Source organism: Oncorhynchus masou, chromosome 11 (genome assembly GCF_036934945.1).
Source record: "Oncorhynchus masou masou isolate Uvic2021 chromosome 11, UVic_Omas_1.1, whole genome shotgun sequence".
NCBI classification, from domain to species: Eukaryota; Metazoa; Chordata; class Actinopteri; order Salmoniformes; family Salmonidae; genus Oncorhynchus; species Oncorhynchus masou.
This window is the reverse complement of record NC_088222.1, coordinates 35780904-35808575: the sequence shown is the minus strand read 5'-3', so window position 1 is coordinate 35808575 and position 27672 is coordinate 35780904. Positions and strand designations below refer to the sequence as shown.

Here is a 27672-nt window from a genome sequence, read left to right as displayed (position 1 = left end):
CAAGGCCGCAACACATGACAACACAGCATGGTAGCAACACAACATAACAGCAACACAACATGGTACACAACATGGTACAAACATTATTTGAGGACAGACAACAGCACAAAGGGCAAGAAGGTAGAGACAACAATACATCACACAAAGCAGCCACAACTGTCAGTAAGAGTGTCCATGATTGAGTTTTTGAATAAAGAGAGTGAGATAAAACTGTCCAGTTTGAATGTTTGTTGCAGCTCGTTCCAGCGAACTGAAAAAAGGAGCGACCCAGGGATGTGAGCGCTTTGGGGACCTTTAAGAGAATGTGACTGGCAGAACGGGTGTTGTATGTGGAGGATGAGGGCTGCAGTAGATATCTCAAGATCGGGGGGAGTGATGCCTAAGATGGTTTTATAAATAAGCATCAACCAGTGGGTCTTGCGACAGGTATACAGAGATGCCCAGTTTAAGTGAGGAGCATTGGTGGAAAATCTGATGGCCGAATGGTAAAGAACATCTAGCCGCTCGAGAGCAGGACTTCAATGATGACCAGCCAACCATTTGATATAGGATGCAGTGATGAGTATTACAACTGTCACCTGTGATAAAGCAAATGGCGCAATGGTAGACGGCATCCAAATGTTTAATAGTGGCTGTTGCAATCTGTAGGGCCCTATAAAAATCCATTTGAGTTTTAAACCTGATTCCGCTTTTTCAAAAGTTAAGTTCTCTGTTTCGTTTTTCCAGGTTTCCATTTCCCCCTGTTTTTCAGTTTTTTAAAATAGAAAACAACTCAATTGGATGTTCTAAGTCCACATCAATACTTAAACTAGATCATAAGACTACTTTTGAGGTCTGGGATTTTTTTATTATTACATTTTTGGGGTTTAGGTACCCTTTAATTCCAGTACACACCTAGCAAGAGGCTGTTGTTTAGCAGTGTTTTTGTAGAGCACGTGATGGTTGAGTTTGCAAACAAATACCCACTGGATTTATGCAAATAATCATGATATCATTCTGCCAGATATCATTCTGTCATTGGCTACTTTATAGTTAACATTTAATTGAGAAGGTTTTTGGGAAAGCTTTTCAATCTACCAGAATATTTTTCATTGGCATCCTATCGGCTACACAAAGTGGTAAGTGCATGTACCACACATACACAGCCAGGGGGAATTCTTGTTACTTCTTCAGAAAGTTGCAGGAAATATGAATCACTGATGCATTCTGTTCATGTCTTATGATAAACTTAATTAATTTTTAATACATTTATACTGAACAAAAATATAAATGCAACATGCAACATTTTCATTGAGTTCATATGAGGAAATCAGTGAATTGAAATTAATCCATTAGGCCCTAATCTATTGATTTCAAATGACTGGGAATAAAGATAATATGCATCTGTTAGTCACAGATGCCTTAAAAAAAATGGGCCTCACAGTGGGCCTTAGGATCTCGTCATGGTATTTTTGTGCATTCAAATTGCCATCGATACCTGCAATTGTGGGGCAGTCGCCCCTAAAAGTAATCAGTAATCCCAGGCCTATTTCAGTCAATCTTTGAATGAGAACGTGATGGTCAACAGTGTTGATGGCCTTGGAAAGGTCTATAAATAAGGCAGCACAATGATTTTATGATCTAAGCAATTTAACACATCATCTAAAACAAGCTGAAATAGTACTATGTTCAGGTCTAAAACCAAATTGATGCAAATTAAGAATAGAAGTTAAAAAAAGTTCTTAGCTGAGAGGGATTCTAAAACATTGGAAAGGCAATATCATTTAGAAGTTATCTCCTCCTTTATGTAGGGGGAGAACATGTGCCGCGTTCCAGATCTTAGGGATAACACCAGAAACAATTGTCAAGTAAAAAAATATAGGTCAATGGTTCTGCAATACGTTGGGCAGAGAGCTGCAGTAATAAGGAATCAAGTAATTCAACACCTATGGATTTTTTTTTACATCACCGAGCACAGTTGCATGCACACAATAATATGATTATTGTTGATAGTCAGATTAAATAATAGTTGAAGAGTTTACATTCTTTGCAAGAAGAACGATTTCCCTAATAATCCTGTTGACTTGGACACATCTGAAGTGACTTAAGGACTCCCCTAGTGGAATGAGATGAATTTCCAGAGACTATCCTTTCAAACAGGTGGCCAGCTGAAGCAAAATGGTTATTAAAATGTTGTCTAGTAGGGAAAGGGGGATACCTAGTCAGTTGTACAACTGAATGCATTCAACTGTAATGTGTCTTCCGCATGGGACCAGAGGCTGTCAAAACCTGCTGGGGCAACAAGGAGGTGGAGTTTTGTTTCAAAGATTTGATCGCTTTCCAGAAGTTGGCTTGAAAAATGTTGGACAACCAGGATATAGATTTCAGAAATCACAATATTAAACAATTACTACAATCAGAATTGGATCAGGCAGTACACAGCAGTAAATTGCCTATATTCCTATTTGCTAAAACCTTTTTCAATAAATATGTTATATTTACACAAAGAAAGAGAACAATATAGACAGAGCTAAGAGTCTCACCAAAGCAGCACAAAATATCTGGTCAGAAAATGTTTTTTTCTCTCGAATGTTGGATAATCTGGGCCAAAAGCCAAAGTCTATTTTTATAAGAACACTACTGTCACGCCTTGGTCATTGTATTTTGTGTTTTCGTTAATTATTTGGTTAGGCCAGGGTGTGACATGGGTTTATGTATTGTATTTTCGTATTGGGGTTTGTAGTATTTGGGATTGCTGCTGAGTAGGGGTGTTGTATAGGCTTGGCTGCCTGAGGCGGTTCTCAATCAGAGTCAGGTGATTCTCGTTGTCTCTGATTGGGAACCGTATTTAGGTAGCCTGGTTTTCACTTTGTATTTCGTGGGTGATTGTTCCTGTCTCTGTGTTAGTGTTCACCAGACAGGCTGTATAGGTTTTTTCACGTTCCGTTTGTTGTTTTTGTTATTTCGTGTATCGTCATTTGTTCCATTAAAAACATGAATAACCAACACGCTGCATTTCGGTCCGACTCTCTTTCGACAAACGAAGAACGTCGTTACAACTACGGTGTCTTATTTTATAGGAGCCCAAATGCTATACTTTCTCTTAATTTGATATGAATATGAATTGGCCTATTAAGCCACTCTCAGTTGAATGCATGCTAGATTTCTCATGCCGCACTATTTCACATTTCATCAAACAAATGAATGAATATTACAGAGTGCTATGCTATCTCCGAAATATTTAAATTGTTTTTCAATAACCCCAAAACATGGGAAGCCTAAAGTAATAATGGGAGAGATAAAAGTAACAATAGCAAGGTATAAAAATCAAATGAGAAATTTGAACAAACTTTACAGTTGAGCAAAGCATTATCTGACATAAATGATGCATACATGCAAAATCGGAAAAAGTCATCCCTCCTTGCTGTTGCGAACCAAACAACCAAAAGCCTAATCCTACTATTTGAAATATCATAAAAACATTAAGATCAATTAAAGTTATGAAGAGCACTTTCCAAACTATTCTAATAAAGTGTAATGTCCTAAAGTTGCTTTTAAACAGGAATAATTATGAAAGTCGGAGTCTATGCTATTATCAATCACAGATTTATTTTGAATGACAAATATTTTAGACCACAAGAAGACAAAATTGAGCAAACAATATCAATATGGAAAAATCTAATGAGGAGTCAAAAGAACTTAGGGTACAGCTGACGAAAGCGTATGAAAAAAATTATGCGTAGTTGGCCTAGGTCTATTTCCATATTATTTTAGCAATGTGCAACATACCTACAACGCATATAGTAACCTAGGCCTAATAAGACAAGAGGATGACGCAAACATGTGAATCAGTTTATAATTATCCAGTTATGTGGAAAGCAGAGTTGCTCTGTAGCCCATAACGCTTGTTGACTGTGTGTCACTCACTCCATCTGCGCGCCTCGCCAAACACAGATAGCCAGATAGGCCTAGACTACTACACATCTCTTTGGTGCCACCACAGTACAATAGGATATTCGAAAAGATTTGGCTCCCTAAATATCTTTTGTTAATGTCACGATTCCTCACGTCACTCCCATAGCGTGCGAGCCAAATGCGTAGTAGTCTATTTTATTTTTTACCTTTTGTAAAACCTTTGAAGGGAATAGCCGCTAGGATGCAATAACATCATCTATGGGCAAATGCAGAAAATTAATTCACATCCCACCTATGTACTTCACTCATTTTAAGTCACCCTTTTGGCCAATGGTGTTACATAACTTTTATTGGGGGACAAGTAAAAAAAAAATCTGTCCTACAAATGGCTAAAAAAGTTAATGTCAAGCCCTGATTGTTTGGCACTCGGGCAGAATAAATTTTTTTGTCATTGCAAAACATTTTAAAACATTCTGCCCCGCACCTCAATAGAAATTTGTGCAAATTTTCAACCACTCCACAACCACTTCTTGTTACCAAACTATAGTTTTGGCAAGTCAGTTAAGACTTTGTGCATGACAAGTAATTTCTCCAACAATTGTTTACAGACAGATTATTTCAAGTTGACTGTGCCTTTAAATAGCTTGGAAAATTCCAGGAAAATGATGTCATGGCATTAGAATCTTCTGATAGGCTAATTGACATGATTTGAGTCAATTGGAGGTGTACCTGTGGATGTATTTCAAGGCCAACCTTCAAACTCAATGCCTCTTTGATTGACATCATGGGAAATCAAAAGAAATCAGCCAATTATTTTAGACCTCCACAATTTTAGACCTCCACAAGTCTGGTTCATCCTTGGGAGCAATTTCCAAACGCCTGAAGGTACCACGTTCATCTGTACAAACAATACTACACAAGTATAAACACCATGGAACCACGCAGCCGTCATACCGCTCAGGAAGGAGATGTGTTCTGTCTCCTAGAGATTATTAACGTACTTTGGTGCAAAAAGTCCAAATCTATCCCAGAACAACAGCAAAGGACCTTGTGAAGATGCTGGAGGTAACAGGTACAAAATTATCTATATCCACAGTAAAACGAGTCCTATATCGACAAAACCTGAAAGGCCACTTAGCAAGGAAGAAGCCACTGCTCCAAACCGCCATAAAAAAGCCAGACTACGGTTTGCAACTGCACATGGGGACAAAGATCGTACTTTTTGGAGAAATGTCCTCTAGTGTGATGAAACAAAAATAGAACTATTTGGCCATAATGACTATCGTTATGTTTGGAGGAAAAAGGGGGCTTGCAAGCCCGAAGGACACCATCCCAACCGTGAAGCATCGGGGTGGCAGCATCATGTTGTGGGGGTGCTTTGCTGCAGGAGGAACTGGTGCACTTCACAAAATAGATGGCATCATGAGGTAGGAAAATTATGGGGATTCATTGAAGCAGCATCTCAAGACATCAGTTAAAGCTTGGTTGCAAATGGGTCTTCCAAATGGACAATGAAACCAAGCAAACTTCCAAAGTTGTGGCAAAATGACTCAAGGACAACAAAGTAAAGGTATTGGAGGGGCCATCACAAAACCCTGACATTAATCCTATAGAATATCTGTGGGAAGAACTGAAAAAGTGTGTGTGAGCATGGAGGCCTACAAACCTGACTCAGTTACACCACCTTTGTCAGGAGGAATGGGCCAAAATTCACCCAACTTATTGTGGAAAGCTTGTGGAAGGCTACCCGAAACATTTGACCCAAGTAAAAAAATGTAAAGGTAATGCTACCAAATACTAATTGAGTGTATGTAAACTTCTGACCCACTGGGAATGTGATGAAATAAATAAAAACTGAAATAAATCATGCTCTACTATTATTCTGACATTTCACATTCTTAAAATAAAGTGGTGATCCTAACTGACCGTAGACAGGGCATTTTTACTAGGATTAAATGTCAGGAATTGTGAAAAACTGAGTTTAAATGTAGTTGGCTAAGGTGTATGTAAACTTCCGACTATACAACTGTATTTGTTCTGTGACAGATTGATCAATCCCAGTAATTTGTTGCAAATGCAAATCCTTGAATCTCCACGTATGCCAGATTTTGGTGAGAAATGTACGCATGGTTGATAAATGAGGCCCCGGGAGAGGAGAGTCAGACCTGCACCTTCTCACTTTGTCAATTTATCCATCCTCTCAAAGAGATTGTTGGCTATTGTCTTACTGAATAGAGAAATACATTTCCTCTTACTGTTTGCAATGCTGAGTACATAGCCTAAAATGGCATTGTTCTCTGGGTATGTTCACCAAAAGAGGTAGAATTATTCAGTTAAGAAATATGTTTGTTATTTTCACATGAACACTGTTAAATCAAATGACTATCAGTAACTACACATTAACTAATGTGGACAGTATGGAGAACACTAATTAGATGACAAACGGAGACTGTCCTTAACCCTTACCTTTCTTTGTTTCCTACAGTGAGATGCCGGAGACTTGCAAGCTGCTATCCAAACTGCACTCAGAAGCATGCACACCGACTTCTCAGAGAGACTCTAATCTAGCATGAGTGGTGCAACTGTTTCCCGCCAGTCTGACTGCCAAACCAGCGCCTGTCCCAACTCCCTTCTGCCCAGCTGCCCTTATCTTTGCAATTAGAGGCTCCTGGGCCTCCAGTGCAGCAAAGGATGTGCCACATCAACGGTATGCAGACCAGGCCTAACCTCATGGGCACAGATAACTCAGAGATTGTTGCTTTCAAATAGCAATGCATCATGTGTGTGTGTATTGTGTGAGGGAAAAAGGGATGACAATAGCAATTTCATTAAGCTCCTCATGAAATTGAAAGTGGCACTAATTAAGATCCTAGGGATTCTATTCAGTACAGGCAGAGTGGTGTAGGCCTAATTGGACTTGAGTGGTTAATTGTGGATAAATGGCAATCAGTTGAAACAAGAGCCAAAACAAACAAAACAGAATCTGCCAAATGCAAACAAAACTGCCACATCATTTAGTTATTATAACAGACTACATAAAGTAAAGTAAGTTACATTTGTGTTGCTGTGTAAGTCTCTAAGCATCCTGGTCTGTTAAAGTGCCTGGACGGCTGATATTTAGTCCCAGTCCTGTTTGTGCTGTTTTTGCAGGATCGGGCTCGGTCCAGGAGCCTCCCTCACATCACACCCCTAACCGCATGGTGGGGAATACCCAATGATGTACAGCGTATTCGAAAAGTTCTCAGAACTGTCACTGGTGTAGAGACGAGTAGGCAGGAGGCATTCGCAGGTTTAGAACTACTGAGTTTATTTCAGAACCATAGATCAAAGCGGGACGAAACCCAAATGTGCTCAAAATGTATCTTCTTAAACAAAAAGGCACAGGGCGAACACAAAGTGCAAAATATAAAGTACTCAGGAAATAGTAGGAGAGATTCCTCTCAGGAAAACAAGTAACATTTGCAATGACCGACATAGACAAATGGCAGGAGTATATATACAGTGATAGAGTGGGGATTGGAACCAGGTGTGTGCAATGACACGAGACAAGTCCAGGGTTGATGAGCGAAGGGCGTTTGGCAGCAGTAGGTTTGCCAGCAGTAGGTTTGCCAGCAGTAGGTTTGGCAGCAGTAGGTTTGCCAGCAGTAGGTTTGGCAGCAGTAGGTTTTCCAGCAGTAGGTTTGGGAGCAGTAGGTTTGGCAGCAGTAGGTTTGCCAGCAGTAGGTTTGGCAGCAGTAGGTTTTCCAGCAGTAGGTTTGGGAGCAGTAGGTTTGGCAGCAGTAGGTTTGCCAGCAGTAGGTTTGGCAGCAGTAGGTTTGCCAGCAGTAGGTTTGGCAGCAGTAGGTTCGGCAGCAGCTAGAAGGCCGGCGGCGCCGAACAGGAAGGGGAGCCAAAGCGAAGGCTGGTGTGACAAGACCGCTGGACGTTTTTCACGTTTTGTTAATCTACACACAATACCCCATAATGAGCGAAAACAGGTTTAGACATTTTTGCTAATTTATAAAAAACTGAAATATCACATTTACATAAGTATTCAGACCCTCTACTAAGTACTTTGTTGAAGAACCTTTGGCAGCAATTACAACCTCAAATCTTCTTGGGTTTTATGCTTGGCAAACCTGTCTTTGTGGAGTTTCTCTCATTCTTCTCTGCAGATCCTCTAAAGCTCTGTCAGGTTGGATGGGGAGCGTCGCTGCACAGCTATTTTCAGGCCTCTCCAGAGATGTTCAATCAGGTTCAAGTCCGGGCTTTGGCTGGGCCACTCAAGGACATTCAGAGACTTGTCCCGAATGTCTTGGCTATGTGCTTAGGGTCATTGTCCTGTTGGAAGGTGAACCTTCGCCCAAGTTGGAGGTCCTCTGGAGCAGGTTTTCATCAAGGACCTCTCAGTACTTTGCTCCGTTCCTCTTTCCCTCGATCCTGACCAGTCTCCCAGTCCCTGCCGCTGAAAAACATCCCCACAGCATGATGCTGCCACCACCATGCTTCATCGTAGGGATGGTGCCAGGTTTCCTCCAGACGTGACCGCTGGCATTCAGGCCAAAGAGTTCAATCTTGGTTTCATCAGACCAGAGAATCTTGTTCCTCATGGTCTGAGAGTCCTTTAGGTGCTTTTTGGCAAACTCCAAGAGGGCTGTCATGTGCCTTTCACTGAGGAGTTGGTTCCGTCTGGCCACTCTACCATAAAGGCCTGATTGGTGGAGTGCTGCAGAGATGGTTGTCCTTCTGGAAGGTTCTCCCATCTCCACAGAGGAACTCGGGTTCTTGGTCACCTCCCTGACCAAGGCCCTTATCCCCCGATTGCTCAGTTTGGCCTGGCTGCAAGCTCTAGGAAGAGTCTTGGTGGTTCCAAACTTCCATTTAAGAATGATGGAGGCCACTGTGTTCTTGAGGACCTTCAATGCTGCATAACATTTATGGTACCCTTCCCCAGATCTTTGCCTCGACACAATCCTGTCTCTGAGCTCTATGGACAATTCCTTTGACCTCATGACTTGGTTTTTGCTTTGATATGCACGATCAACAGTGGGACCTTATATAGATAGGTGTGTGCCTCTCCAAATCATGCACAATCAATTGAATTTAAGTTGTTAAAATGTCTCAAGGATGATGAATGGAAACAGGATGCACCTGAGCTCAATTTCGAGTCTCATAGCAAAGGGTCTGAATGCTTATGTAAATATGTTATTTCTGTTTTTTATTTTTAATACATTTGCTAAAATGTCTAAAAATATGTTTTCGCTTTGGAATTCTGGGTATTGTGTGTAGATTGATGAGGAAAATGTTTTATTTAATCCATTTTAGAATAAGGCTGTAACGTAACAAAAAGTGGAAAAGGGGAAGTGGTCAGAATACTAACCGAATGCACTGTATATAAACCCTGGATTACTAATGCTATGTATTGGCCATTGAGAGGCTTCGAAGCCACCGGTCGGCCATATTGGCTCTTCCCTCTTCCTCCATCAGAATTAATGGAATTCTACAGTATTTCAATTAAAATGTTTCAAGGACAAAATTACATTTATTTAAGTATTTTGTTGTAGTGGGAACAGTTACATTAGTCATATCTATAAATTATGGAAAATGCTTTTATAAATATAAATATTTGTATGTATAGCTCACACAATATAATTTTAAAGTATTAAGTAGGGTGTCCACCCACTCTGCCCAGGGTGGATGAAAACACACTTTGGTGATGAAATTTCACTTCCTTATTTTATAAAATACATTTTACCAAGACAAATATGATTCTTCATGTTCTGAATCGTTCAGTTGGGTCTTTCTCTAACATGTCATTAACGTTACATCCAAAAAGTCAGATTTCATAACCTGATACATCTAATAATAAGCACCAAGCTCTATTGATAGAGCGGTTCTGCTCTCTCACTGTGACTTTGAGGATTTTACATGTTGTGGTGGTGGTCATATTCTAAAAGCCCAATTTTAAAATAAAAATCTTGCGGTACACTCAGTGCTCCGTTGACATTTCCCAAATACGCTTGTTTTTGTAAGAAATCTTCTAAAAAGAACAGGAATTTCATATTAATATTAAAAGTATATATTAAAATGTGAAAAAAATTATCTTGAAAAAATGAAATGCCTTAAAATAGATATACATCTTACCTCTATATTGTTTTATGTCCTCCGGATTCAAGAACAAAGATGATGAGTTCAACAGAAAGCTTGTCAGTTAGCCTTCATTCTCGCCCAACATCCAGCCAAGCTGACCCAATGCTATTTTCCTGATTTTTCTACACTTTTTTCCCTCTGGCCTCCATTGATTCAGTCACCCTAATTTTGGCCATCCTAATAGGTAAAAAAATGTAAATAACTTTTGAACGGATTATGACATAGACATGAGGTTGGACCATTGGTTTTCTTAGAGGACTAATTATTATTATTCATTATTTTACCCATTGGTCAAAAGATACGTTTTTGATTGGACAACCTACATTAAGGTCTCTGTAATAGAATAAATGTGGCAAAAACAAATGTAGATTATAATTTACAATGGTGAGGGAATGATGGGGGCACGGTGGCGCCAACACAGCGCCCCCATATCAGTCATCTAGTGTATAAATTATTGGGCACTAGGTCTCCCAGCACTTTGCCATTCTTCAATCAGCAGTGTAAGTATGCACTTAATCGAAGAAATCATGAGCTGCAGTCTCTGACAGAGTCTGCTGTGTACGGCCTGAATTTTCAGTGCTGCATCGTGTATGCAGTATGAATGTATTCTGTCCGTGTGTACTGAGAGCTCTGTGCAGTGAGTGCATCCCCATGTATGGGGATTATAGCACTGCAGTGTTTGCCCCTCGCCCTGCCTGACTGACTGCATGCTTGCCTGCTGCAAATGTGGAAGGTGACACCAATGGATCTCCCCCTCATCCATCTCCCCACATTATATAATTCACACACATACGTGTAGCCTACACATTGCACATGCACACACACTGATAAAGCTGTGAAAAAAATATAGTCTTCAGTCACATACCAAAAAGTAGGCTAGGTAAATCGAGGTCAGCGATACTAGAGCGCGTTCTTGAATCAGGAATTTTGACTTTGTGGAACAGCAGCTAGCCTATACAGCAGAGACCTTGACATCCCATTTCAAATGAGGCCACATGGTGTTCTGTGACACACACACACACACACACACCCTAGAAAAGTCACCCTTAGCTTTGGACCGTAACAGAGGAATGAGGACGCAGGTGGACAGCCAGGACACTCCAGTCAATAACCCCCCCCCCAACTCCGCCCTACTCACCAGAGACCTACTGGAGGCTATTTATAGAGGCTCCAGTCCCCCAGTGAGAGAATCGTTGGTAACGAGCTCAGCAGTAGAGCGCAGGCGCAGCACAGTCACTGGGGACCAGTATGGTGATGTGACTGAGAAACAGATTCACTGCTCTCTCTCTGGCCCTATGAGGACAGGACACCCTGTGAGGACACACAATCTAGGGCTCTCTCAGCAGCACACAGAGTACAGGAGTAGACTGGGAGACCAGGTGAGCTGCATTCTCCCTCGCCTCCATCAAATTGAATGACAATAATTATCAAAGCCCAGAGAGAGATGGAGTAAAACACTAAGAGGACATAAGCACTTTTCTGTATAACATGGGGCCCTTTTTTCTCCTGCTAAATAAAACCAGACTGCAAAATTAAATGACAACTAGGCTACTGCTTTCTTGTTAGTGTACTTAGGCTACTGCACTATTGTGTGTGGTTCCATGTAAGGCCTTAGAAAAAAAGGTTCCAAAAGGCTTCTGGGGAAGTTCCCATAGGAGAACCCTTTTGGGTTCCAGGTAGATCTCTTTTGGGTTCCATGTAGAACCCTCTGTGGAAAGGGTTCTACACGGAACCCCAAAGGGTTCTACCTGGGATCTGCCTGGTCCTTCTGCTGACATAGGACATACAACCTCTCTGCTGAGTTAGCTGTCAGTGTGTTCTGAACACAGCCCAGCCATCAGCCAAAGACAGATCTCTTCTAGCTATTTCTATTTCTTGGGAGGTTGGCCATGACAAAACAAGGGGTGTAATTACATACAAATAGCTATTGCATAACTTTAAGAGGAGGAACGATTTACTCATAGTTATTTTCTCCCTTATATTTCTTTAGTACCATCAAAGGAATAATTAGGGGAGTGTAGAACTGAAACATGTCATTTGTTTTCCATTTTATATGCCTATCCCTTCCAGTATAAATGTATGTGTGTGAATGACAAATGACATGATGGCCCACTGCTTGCTTGTTAACCTCTTAAAAACATTAAATGTAATCCAATCAAATAGCGGTCTAGTTGTTAGGCTAGGCTAACTTTCCCATAAATCTATCTTTCTCATTAATCAAATAAAATTGTATTTGTCACATACAACTGGCGTAGACCTACCGTGAAATGCTTGCTTACAAACCCTTCCCAACGATAAAGAATAGAAACACGAGATGATTAAAATACATGACACACACAGTGAACCAATACCAAATTGCAGCCGTTTATGAGTTTAGGCCTAAGCATAGTTTTGAGACAGTCATTTGACTGAGCTTGAATGCTTTGACTGTGTAGTTTATAAGCAGATAAATGTAATAGGGCTACAGCTGACTGTGGTAGAGCCAGTGCAGCACACAGTCGCTCAGTCATAACGACGTCTACCATAATGAACCACTTACTGATTTATTAAATAAATAAACAGCAAACTTTCACTGATAACTAGTCTAAACACAAAAAAGCCTCAGCTACTGGCTGCTACACGTATACTGTAGCCCTAATTAGGAACAAATGGCAGCCGTACGGTAACCGACAGTAAGTAGCATGTGGAGGGTTTTCTAAAGCATCAGTCGAGTCGACAATCGAAGTTGTTGAGAACTGTAATTACACATTTGAAAACTGTGTTAACTTAAAATCGCAACAGAAAATATGTAGGCCTAATTACTTCCATGTATATGAAATAATTGATTGGATGATGATGATTTCTTAAGCAATTTATAAGAATTTGGGCATTAGGCTATAGGCTACATGGACATAATCAAACTCTGGGCTTCATAATCTTACTCATTCACTGTGAAAGTGTGATGTGATCTTTAAAAAAAAAAAACATTCTGGAAGAGTTTCTAATTGGTGAGCACTATGTGTACTCAATTATTTATTTGTCATTCGTTGTTGCTGCATAGTCACTGAGTAAGCTTGGAAGAGCTAGCCTATTGATGTAAGCAGGAGTGTGTTTTTCTACGTAACCAAATGTACTGGTGGAGGCAGCAGCAGACACAGAAAACAACATCCTGTTGAACTTCAAACAGACACACAAATGAGAAGAGGCACCAGAGTCCACAATGGTAACAGTGCATATGCATCCACCTCCACCCAGTCCGCAAACATTCATGACTGATGTCTTCGGCTGACTCAGCTTTACCATCACACAAGTCTGTCTTACTGCAGCATTCTCTAACTGTAAGATGTGGCAATGAACAACATGTCGACGCGAGTTGACCAAACATTTTTTAAACACGGGTTAATATAAAATAACCATCAGCTGAATGTACAGTCACAGATGGGACAGTGGCTGTCACGAGACAAACACCTAGTCGTTGATCAAAACGGCGATTGCTGTGAAATGCACTAACTACTGTATTGCTATCCAACCTGTCTTCATAACGACTCTCACAGCCTCACCAAACTTGAGCAACGTAAATTAATAAATAGTAGAAAAGGTGAATATTATCAGTGCTGATTGAAAATACATATTTTCGTCAAAATAATATAAATATTTCCCCTCACCTGTTCTTTTCAACTCTGCCTCTGGTGCGCTCGTTTGTGTGATGTGGTGATGTCGATGGTGGGGCTAGCGTCGCGCGTGGATGTGCCTGCAGGTGGAGCGCGCGAGTTTGGTGCAGTGTCTGCATTTACAAAGACTTCTGGGTAATGTCGTATTTCAACAGTGTGTTCACTTGAGAACTATCTTCTCCTTATGATAACATTTGTATTAAATCGACACCCTCCTCATTTATTTCCTGCAGAGATGAAAAATTAAAGCCAAAACGCAAAACGTACAGACATTTTCAAGTCAAATGAGAAGTGTTGTGACAATATTGATCTAAGACTTTAAGATGATATGGTTATATTCAAGATTGCATTCATGAAGACAGTCCATTACTTAGAAACGCATTGATCTGACTTTGTCGAATCTGCTAATATATAGGAAGACTAATTTGCACTTCACTTGCACGCTGAAGCAAGTAAAAGAAAACGTGCAAATCTTATATATTGACCAATATTTTCTCAAACAACAATACAGAATGTCTATGTTTGTCTGTGTTATTGGTCCAGGACCGTTATTCCATAAACTTCATTGTTTTTTCATGCAGAATAAATATAATTGACCTCAAGCTGTCATGCATTTGGCGAATCTACCGTTTATTAATAACCTCTTGAATTTACCAGCCGCACACACTCATCATGGCGGCCACCGTAGGTAGTGGAAATGCCCCTGTGTCGGACACTCAAGCCTCAACCTCGGCTGATCGGAGCTATGAAGGTTCAACATTTCAGTACAGCATGGTCCTGGAGCACCTCATCGGGGAGAAGAGGCCAATTAAGGATCTGAATCCGACCGTTATGGGGGGTCTTCCCAATCCCATGAAAACCGACGACCAGAAGATGATCGAACAGGGAATGGAGAGCTGTGCTTTCAAGGCGGTGTTGGCCTGTGTTGGAGGTTAGCCAGTCTTTCACTATTGTCGACGATATTAAAAATGTGTCATGCATTTGCATGAGTTACTGTACATTTCACTGTTGCAACTAGCCTCTAGCTTTGTCCATCCATGGACGACCGAGCAATAGAGGCTAAATTGCAACGTACATTTACCTCATGGTGACAGCTGATTGCAGCTACAGTACAGTAGGTACATTAGCTTCTCTCTGCATGCAAGAGGCCGACAATTTATAATGCACATAGTAGTTCCAAATTATTGATCTTTTAACGTGTTGGTAGTTTACTGATGAGATGAGCCACACTCTCCCTTGCTGTTTTTAATATTGCTCATTCTCACTAAGGTATAGTAGTAACAGTACTATTTCCATAGTTGCTGTAGCTAACACAATCTTGTGACACTTTTCTCTAAAGGGTTTGTTCTTGGGGGAGCGTTTGGTGTGTTCACGGCTGGTATAGACACCAACGTGGGATTTGACCCCAAAGACCCCATGAGAACACCCACGGCCAGAGAGGTTCTCAAAGACATGGGCCAGAGGGGAATGTCCTACGCCAAAAACTTTGCTGTCATTGGGGCAATGTTCTCCTGCACAGAGTGCATCATTGAATCGGTAGGATGATTTGAGATTTGAGCACTAAATGCATCAGGGTATTGTGTATGTATATGAGACAAGCTTAGGCCTAGAGACAGAGGTTGATTGATGTGTTAATTTTCTGTAATTCAGGGTTCATCTGTAAAAGAGATCTTGGTCTTAGTATGACTCCCTGATAATAGGCTACTACTGCTATACAGATATAGGCATATAGGATGCTCATTTGTTAATTTTCAATCAGAATATTTTTAAAGAAGTATTATATTGTTAGATTAAAGGAGTAACTACGGTAGGCCTAGAAGTTTCTTCCTCACCTCAAAGTTCAACTGTCGGAGTCAGTTGTAGTGCTGGTGCACACTACATTCATATCATAGGCCTGCAGTAGCCTAGCTAAGATTCATAATAACCATACCAAACCTTCACAAAAGTTGCTTAACATTTTATTAGGGTAATATTAAAAGTAACTCTAGTCGTTGTTTATAGGGAAAATACTAACAAGTTATTTATTATATTGCGGCATTAAATTTGCATCTGGCCCTTTTTTTTCCTTTCCTTTTCATGGTTTGAGTGCGAGTAGCATAGTAGGGCTACCAGTCATTCTATTATATTGGTTTGAGTAGCATAGTAGGGCTACCAGTCATTCTATTATATTGGTTTGAGTAGCATAGTAGGGCTACCAGTCATTCTATTATATTGGTTTGAGTAGCATAGTAGGGCTACCAGTCATTCTATTATATTGGTTTGAGTAGCATAGTAGGGCTACCAGTCATTCTATTATATTGGTTTGAGTAGCATAGTAGGGCTACCAGTCATTCTATTATATTGGTTTGAGTAGCATAGTAGGGCTACCAGTCATTCTATTATATTGGTTTGAGTAGCATAGTAGGGCTACCAGTCATTCTATTATATTGGTTTGAGTAGCATAGTAGGGCTACCAGTCATTCTATTATATTGGTTTGAGTAGCATAGTAGGGCTACCAGTCATTCTATTATATTGGTTTGAGTAGCATAGTAGGGCTACCAGTCATTCTATTATATTGGTTTGAGTAGCATAGTAGGGCTACCAGTCATTCTATTATATTGGTTTGAGTAGCATAGTAGGGCTACCAGTCATTCTATTATATTGGTTTGAGTAGCATAGTAGGGCTACCAGTCATTCTATTATATTGGTTTGAGTAGCATAGTAGGGCTACCAGTCATTCTATTATATTGGTTTGAGTAGCATAGTAGGGCTACCAGTCATTCTATTATATTGGTTTGAGTAGCATAGTAGGGCTACCAGTCATTCTATTATATTGGTTTGAGTAGCATAGTAGGGCTACCAGTCATTCTATTATATTGGTTTGAGTAGCATAGTAGGGCTACCAGTCATTCTATTATATTGGTTTGAGTAGCATAGTAGGGCTACCAGTCATTCTATTATATTGGTTTGAGTAGCATAGTAGGGCTACCAGTCATTCTATTATATTGGTTTGAGTAGCATAGTAGGGCTACCAGTCATTCTATTATATTGGTTTGAGTAGCATAGTAGGGCTACCAGTCATTCTATTATATTGGGCTACCAGTCATTCTATTATATTGGTTTGAGTAGCATAGTAGGGCTACCAGTCATTCTATTATATTGGTTTGAGTAGCATAGTTTGAGGGCTACCAGTCATTCTATTATATTGGTTTGAGTAGCATAGTAGGGCTACCAGTCATTCTATTATATTGGTTTGAGTAGCATAGTAGGGCTACCAGTCATTCTATTATATTGGTTTGAGTAGCATAGTAGGGCTACCAGTCATTCTATTATATTGGTTTGAGTAGCATAGTAGGGCTACCAGTCATTCTATTATATTGGTTTGAGTAGCATAGTAGGGCTACCAGTCATTCTATTATATTGGTTTGAGTAGCATAGTAGGGCTACCAGTCATTCTATTATATTGGTTTGAGTAGCATAGTAGGGCTACCAGTCATTCTATTATATTGGTTTGAGTAGCATAGTAGGGCTACCAGTCATTCTATTATATTGGTTTGAGTAGCATAGTAGGGCTACCAGTCATTCTATTATATTGGTTTGAGTAGCATAGTAGGGCTACCAGTCATTCTATTATATTGGTTTGAGTAGCATAGTAGGGCTACCAGTCATTCTATTATATTGGTTTGAGTAGCATAGTAGGGCTACCAGTCATTCTATTATATTGGTTTGAGTAGCATAGTAGGGCTACCAGTCATTCTATTATATTGGTTTGAGTAGCATAGTAGGGCTACCAGTCATTCTATTATATTGGTTTGAGTAGCATAGTAGGGCTACCAGTCATTCTATTATATTGGTTTGAGTAGCATAGTAGGGCTACCAGTCATTCTATTATATTGGTTTGATAGTAGGGCTACCAGTCATTCTATTATATTGGTTTGAGTAGCATAGTAGGGCTACCAGTCATTCTATTATATTGGTTTGAGTAGCATAGTAGGGCTACCAGTCATTCTATTATATTGGTTTGAGTAGCATAGTAGGGCTACCAGTCATTCTATTATATTGGTTTGAGTAGCATAGTAGGGCTACCAGTCATTCTATTATATTGGTTTGAGTAGCATAGTAGGGCATTCTACCAGTCATTTCTATTATATTGGTTTGAGTAGCATAGTAGGGCTACCAGTCATTCTATTATATTGGTTTGAGTAGCATAGTAGGGCTACCAGTCATTCTATTATATTGGTTTGAGTAGCATAGTAGGGCTACCAGTCATTCTATTATATTGGTTTGAGTAGCATAGTAGGGCTACCAGTCATTCTATTATATTGGTTTGAGTAGCATAGTAGGGCTACCAGTCATTCTATTATATTGGTTTGAGTAGCATAGTAGGGCTACCAGTCATTCTATTATATTGGTTTGAGTAGCATAGTAGGGCTACCAGTCATTCTATTATATTGGTTTGAGTAGCATAGTAGGGCTACCAGTCATTCTATTATATTGGTTTGAGTAGCATAGTAGGGCTACCAGTCATTCTATTATATTGGTTTGAGTAGCATAGTAGGGCTACCAGTCATTCTATTATATTGGTTTGAGTAGCATAGTAGGGCTACCAGTCATTCTATTATATTGGTTTGAGTAGCATAGTAGGGCTACCAGTCATTCTATTATATTGGTTTGAGTAGCATAGTAGGGCTACCAGTCATTCTATTATATTGGTTTGAGTAGCATAGTAGGGCATCATTCTATTATATTGGTTTGTAGGGCTACCAGTCATTCTATTATATTGGTTTGAGTAGCATAGTAGGGCTACCAGTCATTCTATTATATTGGTTTGAGTAGCATAGTAGGGCTTGAGTAGCCAGTCATTCTATTATATTGGTTTGAGTAGCATAGTAGGGCTACCAGTCATTCTATTATATTGGTTTGAGTAGCATAGTAGGGCTACCAGTCATTCTATTATATTGGTTTGAGTAGCATAGTAGGGCTACCAGTCATTCTATTATATTGGTTTGAGTAGCATAGTAGGGCTACCAGTCATTCTATTATATTGGTTTGAGTAGCATAGTAGGGCTACCAGTCATTCTATTATATTTTGGTTTGAGTACCGGTCATTCTAGTATTGGTTTGAGTAGCATAGTAGGGCTACCAGTCATTCTATTATATTGGTTTGAGTAGCATAGTAGGGCTACCAGTCATTCTATTATATTGGTTTGAGTAGCATAGTAGGGCTACCAGTCATTCTATTATATTGGTTTGAGTAGCATAGTAGGGCTACCAGTCATTCTATTATATTGGTTTGAGTAGCATAGTAGGGCTACCAGTCATTCTATTATATTGGTTTGAGTAGCATAGTAGGGCTACCAGTCATTCTATTATATTGGTTTGAGTAGCATAGTAGGGCTACCAGTCATTCTATTATATTGGTTTGAGTAGCATAGTAGGGCTACCAGTCATTCTATTATATTGGTTTGAGTGCGAGTAGCATAGTAGGGCTACCAGTCATTCTATTATATTGGTTTGAGTAGCATAGTAGGGCTACCAGTCATTCTATTATATTGGTTTGAGTAGCATAGTAGGGCTACCAGTCATTCTATTATATTGGTTTGAGTAGCATAGTAGCATAGTAGTAGCATAGTAGGGCTACCAGTCATTCTATTATATTGGTTTGAGTAGCATAGTAGGGCTACCAGTCATTCTATTATATTGGTTTGAGTAGCATAGTAGGGCTAGTCATTCATAGTAGGGCTACCGGTCATTCTATTATATTGGTTTGAGTAGGTTTGAGCATAGTAGGGCTACCGGTCATTCTATTATATTGGTTTGAGTAGCATAGTAGGGCTACCGGTCATTCTATTATATTGGTTTGAGTAGCATAGTAGGGCTACCGGTCATTCTATTATATTGGTTTGAGTAGCATAGTAGGGCTACCGGTCATTCTATTATATTGGTTTGAGTAGCATAGTAGGGCTACCGGTCATTCTATTATATTGGTTTGAGTAGCATAGTAGGGCTACCGGTCATTCTATTATATTGGTTTGAGTAGCATAGTAGGGCTACCGGTCATTCTATTATATTGGTCATCATTCTATTATATTGGTTTGAGTAGCATAGTAGGGCTACCGGTCATTCTATTATATTGGTTTGAGTAGCATAGTAGGGCTACCGGTCATTCTATTATATTGGTTTGAGTAGCATAGTAGGGCTACCGGTCATTCTATTATATTGGTTTGAGTAGCATAGTAGGGCTACCGGTCATTCTATTATATTGGTTTGAGTAGCATAGTAGGGCTACCGGTCATTCTATTATATTGGTTTGAGTAGCATAGTAGGGCTACCGGTCATTCTATTATATTGGTTTGAGTAGCATAGTAGGGCTACCGGTCATTCTATTATATTGGTTTGAGTAGCATAGTTTGAGGGCTACCGGTCATTCTATTATATTGGTTTGAGTAGCATAGTAGGGCTACCGGTCATTCTATTATATTGGTTTGAGTAGCATAGTAGGGCTACCGGGTCATTCTATTATATTGGTTTGAGTAGCATAGTAGGGCTACCGGTCATTCTATTATATTGGTTTGAGTAGCATAGTAGGGCTACCGGTCATTCTATTATATTGGTTTGAGTAGCATAGTAGGGCTACCGGTCATTCTATTATATTGGTTTGAGTAGCATAGTAGGGCTACCGGTCATTCTATTATATTGGTTTGAGTAGCATAGTAGGGCTACCGGTCATTCTATTATATTGGTTTGAGTAGCATAGTAGGGCTACCGGTCATTCTATTATATTGGTTTGAGTAGCATAGTAGGGCTACCGGTCATTCTATTATATTGGTTTGAGTAGCATAGTAGGGCTACCGGTCATTCTATTATATTGGTTTGAGTAGCATAGTAGGGCTACCGGTCATTCTATTATATTGGTTTGAGTAGCATAGTAGGGCTACCGGTCATTCTATTATATTGGTTTGAGTAGCATAGTAGGGCTACCGGTCATTCTATTATATTGGTTTGAGTAGCATAGTAGGGCTACCGGTCATTCTATTATATTGGTTTGAGTAGCATAGTAGGGCTACCGGTCATTCTATTATATTGGTTTGAGTAGCATAGTAGGGCTACCGGTCATTCTATTATATTGGTTTGAGTAGCATAGTAGGGCTACCGGTCATTCTATTATATTGGTTTGAGTAGCATAGTAGGGCTACCGGTCATTCTATTATATTGGTTTGAGTAGCATAGTAGGGCTACCGGTCATTCTATTATATTGGTTTGAGTAGCATAGTAGGGCTACCGGTCATTCTATTATATTGGTTTGAGTAGCATAGTAGGGCTACCGGTCATTCTATTATATTGGTTTGAGTAGCATAGTAGGGCTACCGGTCATTCTATTATATTGGTTTGAGTAGCATAGTAGGGCTACGGTCATTCTATTATATTGGTTTGAGTAGCATAGTAGGGCTACCGGTCATTCTATTATATTGGTTTGAGTAGCATAGTAGGGCTACCGGTCATTCTATTATATTGGTTTGAGTAGCATAGTAGGGCTACCGGTCATTCTATTATATTGGTTTGAGTAGCATAGTAGGGCTACCGGTCATTCTATTATATTGGTTTGAGTAGCATAGTAGGGCTACCGGTCATTCTATTATATTGGTTTGAGTAGCATAGTAGGGCTACCGGTCATTCTATTATATTGGTTTGAGTAGCATAGTAGGGCTACCGGTCATTCTATTATATTGGTTTGAGTAGCATAGTAGGGCTACCGGTCATTCTATTATATTGGTTTGAGTAGCATAGTAGGGCTACCGGTCATTCTATTATATTGGTTTGAGTAGCATAGTAGGGCTACCGGTCATTCTATTATATTGGTTTGAGTAGCATAGTAGGGCTACCGGTCATTCTATTATATTGGTTTGAGTAGCATAGTAGGGCTACCGGTCATTCTATTATATTGGTTTGAGTAGCATAGTAGGGCTACCGGTCATTCTATTATATTGGTTTGAGTAGCATAGTAGGGCTACCGGTCATTCTATTATATTGGTTTGAGTAGCATAGTAGGGCTACCGGTCATTCTATTATATTGGTTTGAGTAGCATAGTAGGGCTACCGGTCATTCTATTATATTGGTTTGAGTAGCATAGTAGGGCTACCGGTCATTCTATTATATTGGTTTGAGTAGCATAGTAGGGCTACCGGTCATTCTATTATATTGGTTTGAGTAGCATAGTAGGGCTACCGGTCATTCTATTATATTGGTTTGAGTAGCATAGTAGGGCTACCGGTCATTCTATTATATTGGTTTGAGTAGCATAGTAGGGCTACCGGTCATTCTATTATATTGGTTTGAGTAGCATAGTAGGGCTACCGGTCATTCTATTATATTGGTTTGAGTAGCATAGTAGGGCTACCGGTCATTCTATTATATTGGTTTGAGTAGCATAGTAGGGCTACCGGTCATTCTATTATATTGGTTTGAGTAGCATAGTAGGGCTACCGGTCATTCTATTATATTGGTTTGAGTAGCATAGTAGGGCTACCGGTCATTCTATTATATTGGTTTGAGTAGCATAGTAGGGCTACCGGTCATTCTATTATATTGGTTTGAGTAGCATAGTAGGGCTACCGGTCATTCTATTATATTGGTTTGAGTAGCATAGTAGGGCTACCGGTCATTCTATTATATTGGTTTGAGTAGCATAGTAGGGCTACCGGTCATTCTATTATATTGGTTTGAGTAGCATAGTAGGGCTACCGGTCATTCTATTATATTGGTTTGAGTAGCATAGTAGGGCTACCGGTCATTCTATTATATTGGTTTGAGTAGCATAGTAGGGCTACCGGTCATTCTATTATATTGGTTTGAGTAGCATAGTAGGGCTACCGGTCATTCTATTATATTGGTTTGAGTAGCATAGTAGGGCTACCGGTCATTCTATTATATTGGTTTGAGTAGCATAGTAGGGCTACCGGTCATTCTATTATATTGGTTTGAGTAGCATAGTAGGGCTACCGGTCATTCTATTATATTGGTTTGAGTAGCATAGTAGGGCTACCGGTCATTCTATTATATTGGTTTGAGTAGCATAGTAGGGCTACCGGTCATTCTATTATATTGGTTTGAGTAGCATAGTAGGGCTACCGGTCATTCTATTATATTGGTTTGAGTAGCATAGTAGGGCTACCGGTCATTCTATTATATTGGTTTGAGTAGCATAGTAGGGCTACCATTCTATTATATTGGTCATTCTATTATATATTGGTTTGAGTAGCATAGTAGGGCTACCGGTCATTCTATTATATTGGTTTGAGTAGCATAGTAGGGCTACCGGTCATTCTATTATATTGGTTTGAGTAGCATAGTAGGGCTACCGGTCATTCTATTATATTGGTTTGAGTAGCATAGTAGGGCTACCGGTCATTCTATTATATTGGTTTGAGTAGCATAGTAGGGCTACCGGTCATTCTATTATATTGGTTTGAGTAGCATAGTAGGGCTACCGGTCATTCTATTATATTGGTTTGAGTGCGAGTAGCATAGTAGGGCTACCGGTCATTCTATTATATTGCGGTAAACACATTACAGCCGGACCTTTAATTTGGCCAACGAAAATGGCTCAACAGAATGAAACCTTAACATTCCCAACAAAGGACTACCGTAGGCCTACCCAACGAATGACCGCAATAGACTAATGCGATTTATTTTACAACAGGCCTACTTTTAACCTTAAAGTAAATATGGAGCACAACATTTAAAATAACTTAATTTGGCCAATGAGAATGTCTCATCAAAATGAGAAACTTTTTTTGCATAGGCTAAAGAACTGATTTAGATGATTCAATCATTTATAATGACTAAACAATTGATAATAAATACATGAATTGCATCAAACCTAAATGGCGAGTTGCACACAGTTCATTTGTCCACGCCAGTGTTTCTCTCCTTTGTTTGCTACATTAAAGACATGGTCAATCAATAGTGGCCATGGCTCCTTTTACTCGCTCTCTCTCCTCCGCAGCAGGCGCACATGAGGTGAGCTGCCGGAACCAGTTTCAGCTGGACATAAGCAATGCAGTTCATTGAATTGCAATTGGCTGACAAAGATAACAAGCTTGTGCAGTTCATCACACAAACAATAAATTAAGAGGACGGGTCCAGTCGGCAAATCAGTTTTAATTGCACATTCCTGAGACCTGTAGCAATTATATCAGAACTGACCCAGATCCGAGACACAAGTCAGAATTTGATCTTGGAATGTTGAAACTGTGAAGACATCTACTGGAAATAATGTATTGTCGGTCTTATACTGCCCCCTTGTGGTGTATTTTACATTACAGCACAGGGGGAAGTCAGACTGGAAGAACGCCGTCTACAGTGGTTGTGTTACTGGGGGAGCAATAGGATTTCGAGGTGAGTTATCTAAATTTGTCAGTTCAAATGTCTCATTCATTAATCTAATTTTGTTGAAAGATGATTGTCTCCCTTCAATCTTATAGCTGGGGCGAAGGCTGGCGTGCTGGGATGTGGAGGTTTCGCTGCCTTCTCTGCTGCCATTGAGTACTATCTTCGGTGAAAACCAGGTCAACTTCTATACCTTTGAACTATTGTTGAGGGATCACTGTCCCTCTGGACCAGAAATACTTTATACCTCGTGGAGAGAGAAACATCCCTGCTCTGCAGGTGGAGCATCTTATCATGAGGATTATCTACACTTGGACAATTCCACGTGACTGTATCCTGTGCACTGTATTTACAATGTCATACAGGGTTGTCCAGGCTTGTGGCCCACTTATGCTGGCTTTGCCTATCTAAAAAGTTAAGTCATTGAGATGATCAGTTGTAGTCGAGAGCTGGCTATTCTCTCGTTTAGTTTTTGTGGGTGAAATCAAGTCAATGGCCGCATTTGCGTGGTAAGGACAAAAGTCGAAGGTGTATGGGCGACAGCAGCGCTCAGATCAACATGGCAGTGTTGCCATTGTAATGTAGAAATAAACATGTCTCAACACCCATAAAACTGGAATCATGTGTGTACATTATTAAATCACGTCTTTGTTTGCATGGGTCAAACAAACACCCTAATGATTGGTTTACAATAGAGCCCCACAATGCATGTAATGGTTTCAGAATGAAGTTGAAGAGCAACATTTCATGACTTTTGTAAAGTTCATGTAGTTGTATTGTAGCCACAAGTCTTTTTTTTTGCCCCAGAATGCAGCAGTGTTTAGTTTTTTGGGGGGTCTGTACTTACAATTTTTCTTTAGGAATGTAGTATTGTTTACTCCATACATTTTCCCTGACACCCAAAAGTACAAAAAAGAAAATGGTGCCATATGGTTGGCTTTAAGGAATTTGAAATAATTGAGACTTTATTTTAGCAAATGCATGAACTTTTGGGATTTTACTGGGCGACTAACTTTTGCATTACCTTTACCACTGGAACGCAGCACACTTTGAAAGACTAGTCTGACTTGACTAAAGTGATCCGCTCGAACCTTCAATGTTTTCCATTGGTCAGTGTCACCACGTTGCTGTTTGAGTCAATGTTATGTACATTTTTACAGAATCCATCCAATTTATAGTTAACAAATTTAAGTCAAAGTAGCCATTCTCAGTCACCAGCGTAAATTGATTAGAGTAATGCGTTAACAGAAAAAGATTGGATTTATATAGCACTTTTCTACCAACTGAGGTACTCTCCCCTTACTATGTAAAGAGTTAACTCACCTCATCCACCTGGGTGATGTTTGAACATTTTTAAATAATATGAACTGAGTTTGGTGTGTCTGAGAAACACGCTAATTGCTACTGTTTTGAATACATTTTTTAATTCTTATGACTTGTTTGGTAACTGCATGCTCAAAATTCTGAATTCTTTATTTTCTGGACTGCAAACTTGAGCTTGCACGGTACTGATAAAATTCCACTACATGAAAGTCACTTTTCAACTATCCCAAACCAAATAAAAATATATACAAGTTCTAAAATATGAATTAGTTGCAAGACAGAATGAGACAACATCGTTTTGGTAGACTTTAATTTTACTAAAAAAGAAAGTTCACATCGACATTTACCCTTGTTAATACAGTATACTCAAAGTAAAATACAACATTTTGATTTTCTTTTAATCTTATATTAAAAATATCAAATAGGACTCATCTAACAGTGCTTATTTTAAGATATGTCACAGGCTAGATAGCAGAAAGGTTGGATTTGTACAGCTTTGATGGGAGGAGATTGCCGGTGCCGCAAACTAGCAGTGACAGCCTACTTTCGTTACCCAGCCTGATTTGATTGACAAGTTGAACATGCAATAAGGGCATTACACTACACTAATCCTATAGATTAACTGGTGTCATTGGACACTAGGAACAGGCTTGCAATGGATTGACAAGAAAAAAAGCAAATGTTCCAAAAATGTGTGATTTTCTTCCCATAACCCTCATCTCACTGATGTTTCTTTGTTTAAAGAGGTTTAGAATCAAACGTCAGATTTTACACTGTGTTCCTGTAATCGTTTCAGTACAGCTCAGCCAAACTTGGCTGTGAATGAGAAACTTGAAAAAAACATCAATACTTGAAAAAACTTCAAACAACGGACTCCTTTGAGCAATTCTCTAGTTGCACTGGGCCCAGTTTCCCAAAAGCATCCTAAGGCTATGGTTCTAACGAAGACTTTAGCCTTGAGATACTTTTGGGAAACCAGCACCTGGACTGTACAGGCACACTTAATATATATATATTTATAATAAATAGGGCGAATTTGGCCAAGACTCACACAGAGGGAGGGCTGTGCGCTCTAGTCTTTACACGTGGAGAAAAAATGTGACAGTGGCCATTCACTGACATGGCTTTACTGGCAGCTTGGAAACGCAAACAGTCCTCAGCTCTTTGTTTTAACACACACACATACATACATACATACATACACGCTTCTACATAAACACACAGCCCTCCTCCGTCACATGCACAAAGCCAGAGAGAAACAAAGGACTTATTGAACAAATAATATTTATAAAATATGTAAATGCCATTTTCTTGGAATGCCTCTGAAAGAAAGAAAATAAAAGAGAAGGTGGAGTAAGTAACAGACCAGCTTCAGGATCATTGAGCTGGTTTCTGGAGGACCCAACCGACAGTGACCCAGTAACATACCAGACCCTGACCTCTAACCCCTCACGGATAGATAGAGAGGTCCCATATTGGTGGCTGTCCGATGGGTCAAAGGTGAGAGGTATGCTGTTCCCTCCACCCCTGCTCGTCACCAGATGGATGTACTGTAATGTAGGGGCCGCTGCTCTATCTCCGCTGACACTAGAAGACGTGACTATGGGATCCAGAGGAAGCACCGTGACTCCTCTTCCTCCACGTCTGACTCCATCTCTCAGAGTAGGCTGGGTGGGTCTTAGGGGGGCTGTACAGTTTTAAAAGGGAGCTGGGTGGTATGGGGTGGGGGATTTGCTGTTGAGTCTTTCGCTCCGGACCCCCAAGAGATTAAACGTCAGTGGAAAAGTAGAGTGTGTTCCGCTTCAGCTCAGCGAAGGAGATGGGAGGATGCTGCAGGTAGTACAGCAACACTTGGACCTGAGATGGGGAGTGAGAAAGAGAGAGATTGAGCCAAATATAAATGGTGTTTCATTTAAATACCAATTATCATAGTTATAACCAAAAAAGGACTAGGATATGGAGCTTAGAGGCGAATGTGACCTACACATTCTGTACATGACTCAGGTGACACAGTAAGCATCTCTCCGTGATAACTGAGTATCTGTATGAGTATCTATCTACTAAACATATGGAGATTTAATAAGCCACTGCACAAACAACTGTCTCTCAGTCTTTACAGTAATGATGAAATATGGCATTCTACTGTTAAGTGTTGTGGCTTTTATGGTGATTTACAGTAGTCATTGTTTATATACGGCCTAGAATAAGTCATTTGTGAACAGGAAGTGGTTTCTCTCTCAGTACGGGGCAGAGTTCCAGGAGGGGCTTCCCAAATAGTCTAAATACAGCTGGGAAACCAGACTAGA

The 27672-nt window shown here is 39.9% G+C and overlaps 2 protein-coding genes across 9 annotated transcripts in view; one reads left to right on the top strand and one right to left on the bottom strand.

The window, feature by feature from the left end:
* LOC135548596 (mitochondrial import inner membrane translocase subunit Tim22-like) overlaps window positions 1–24656 on the top strand; it is a 49405-nt gene extending 24749 nt beyond the window's left edge. The window contains exons 2-6 of the mRNA XM_064978358.1: window positions 6380–6601; window positions 14331–14604; window positions 15013–15209; window positions 23980–24052; window positions 24139–24656. Of these exons, the coding sequence (XP_064834430.1) occupies window positions 14346–14604; window positions 15013–15209; window positions 23980–24052; window positions 24139–24215 (606 nt within the window). The 5' untranslated portion in view covers window positions 6380–6601; window positions 14331–14345 and the 3' untranslated portion in view covers window positions 24216–24656. The remainder of the gene's footprint in view (window positions 1–6379; window positions 6602–14330; window positions 14605–15012; window positions 15210–23979; window positions 24053–24138) is intronic.
* Window positions 24657–25659: 1003 nt separating this feature from the next.
* LOC135548594 (active breakpoint cluster region-related protein-like) overlaps window positions 25660–27672 on the bottom strand; it is a 229614-nt gene continuing 227601 nt past the window's right edge. For all 8 annotated transcript variants that reach the window (XM_064978349.1, XM_064978350.1, XM_064978352.1 and 5 more), the window contains one exon: window positions 25660–27223. In XM_064978349.1, coding sequence (XP_064834421.1) covers window positions 27134–27223 — 90 coding nt within the window. In that variant the 3' untranslated portion in view covers window positions 25660–27133. The remainder of the gene's footprint in view (window positions 27224–27672) is intronic.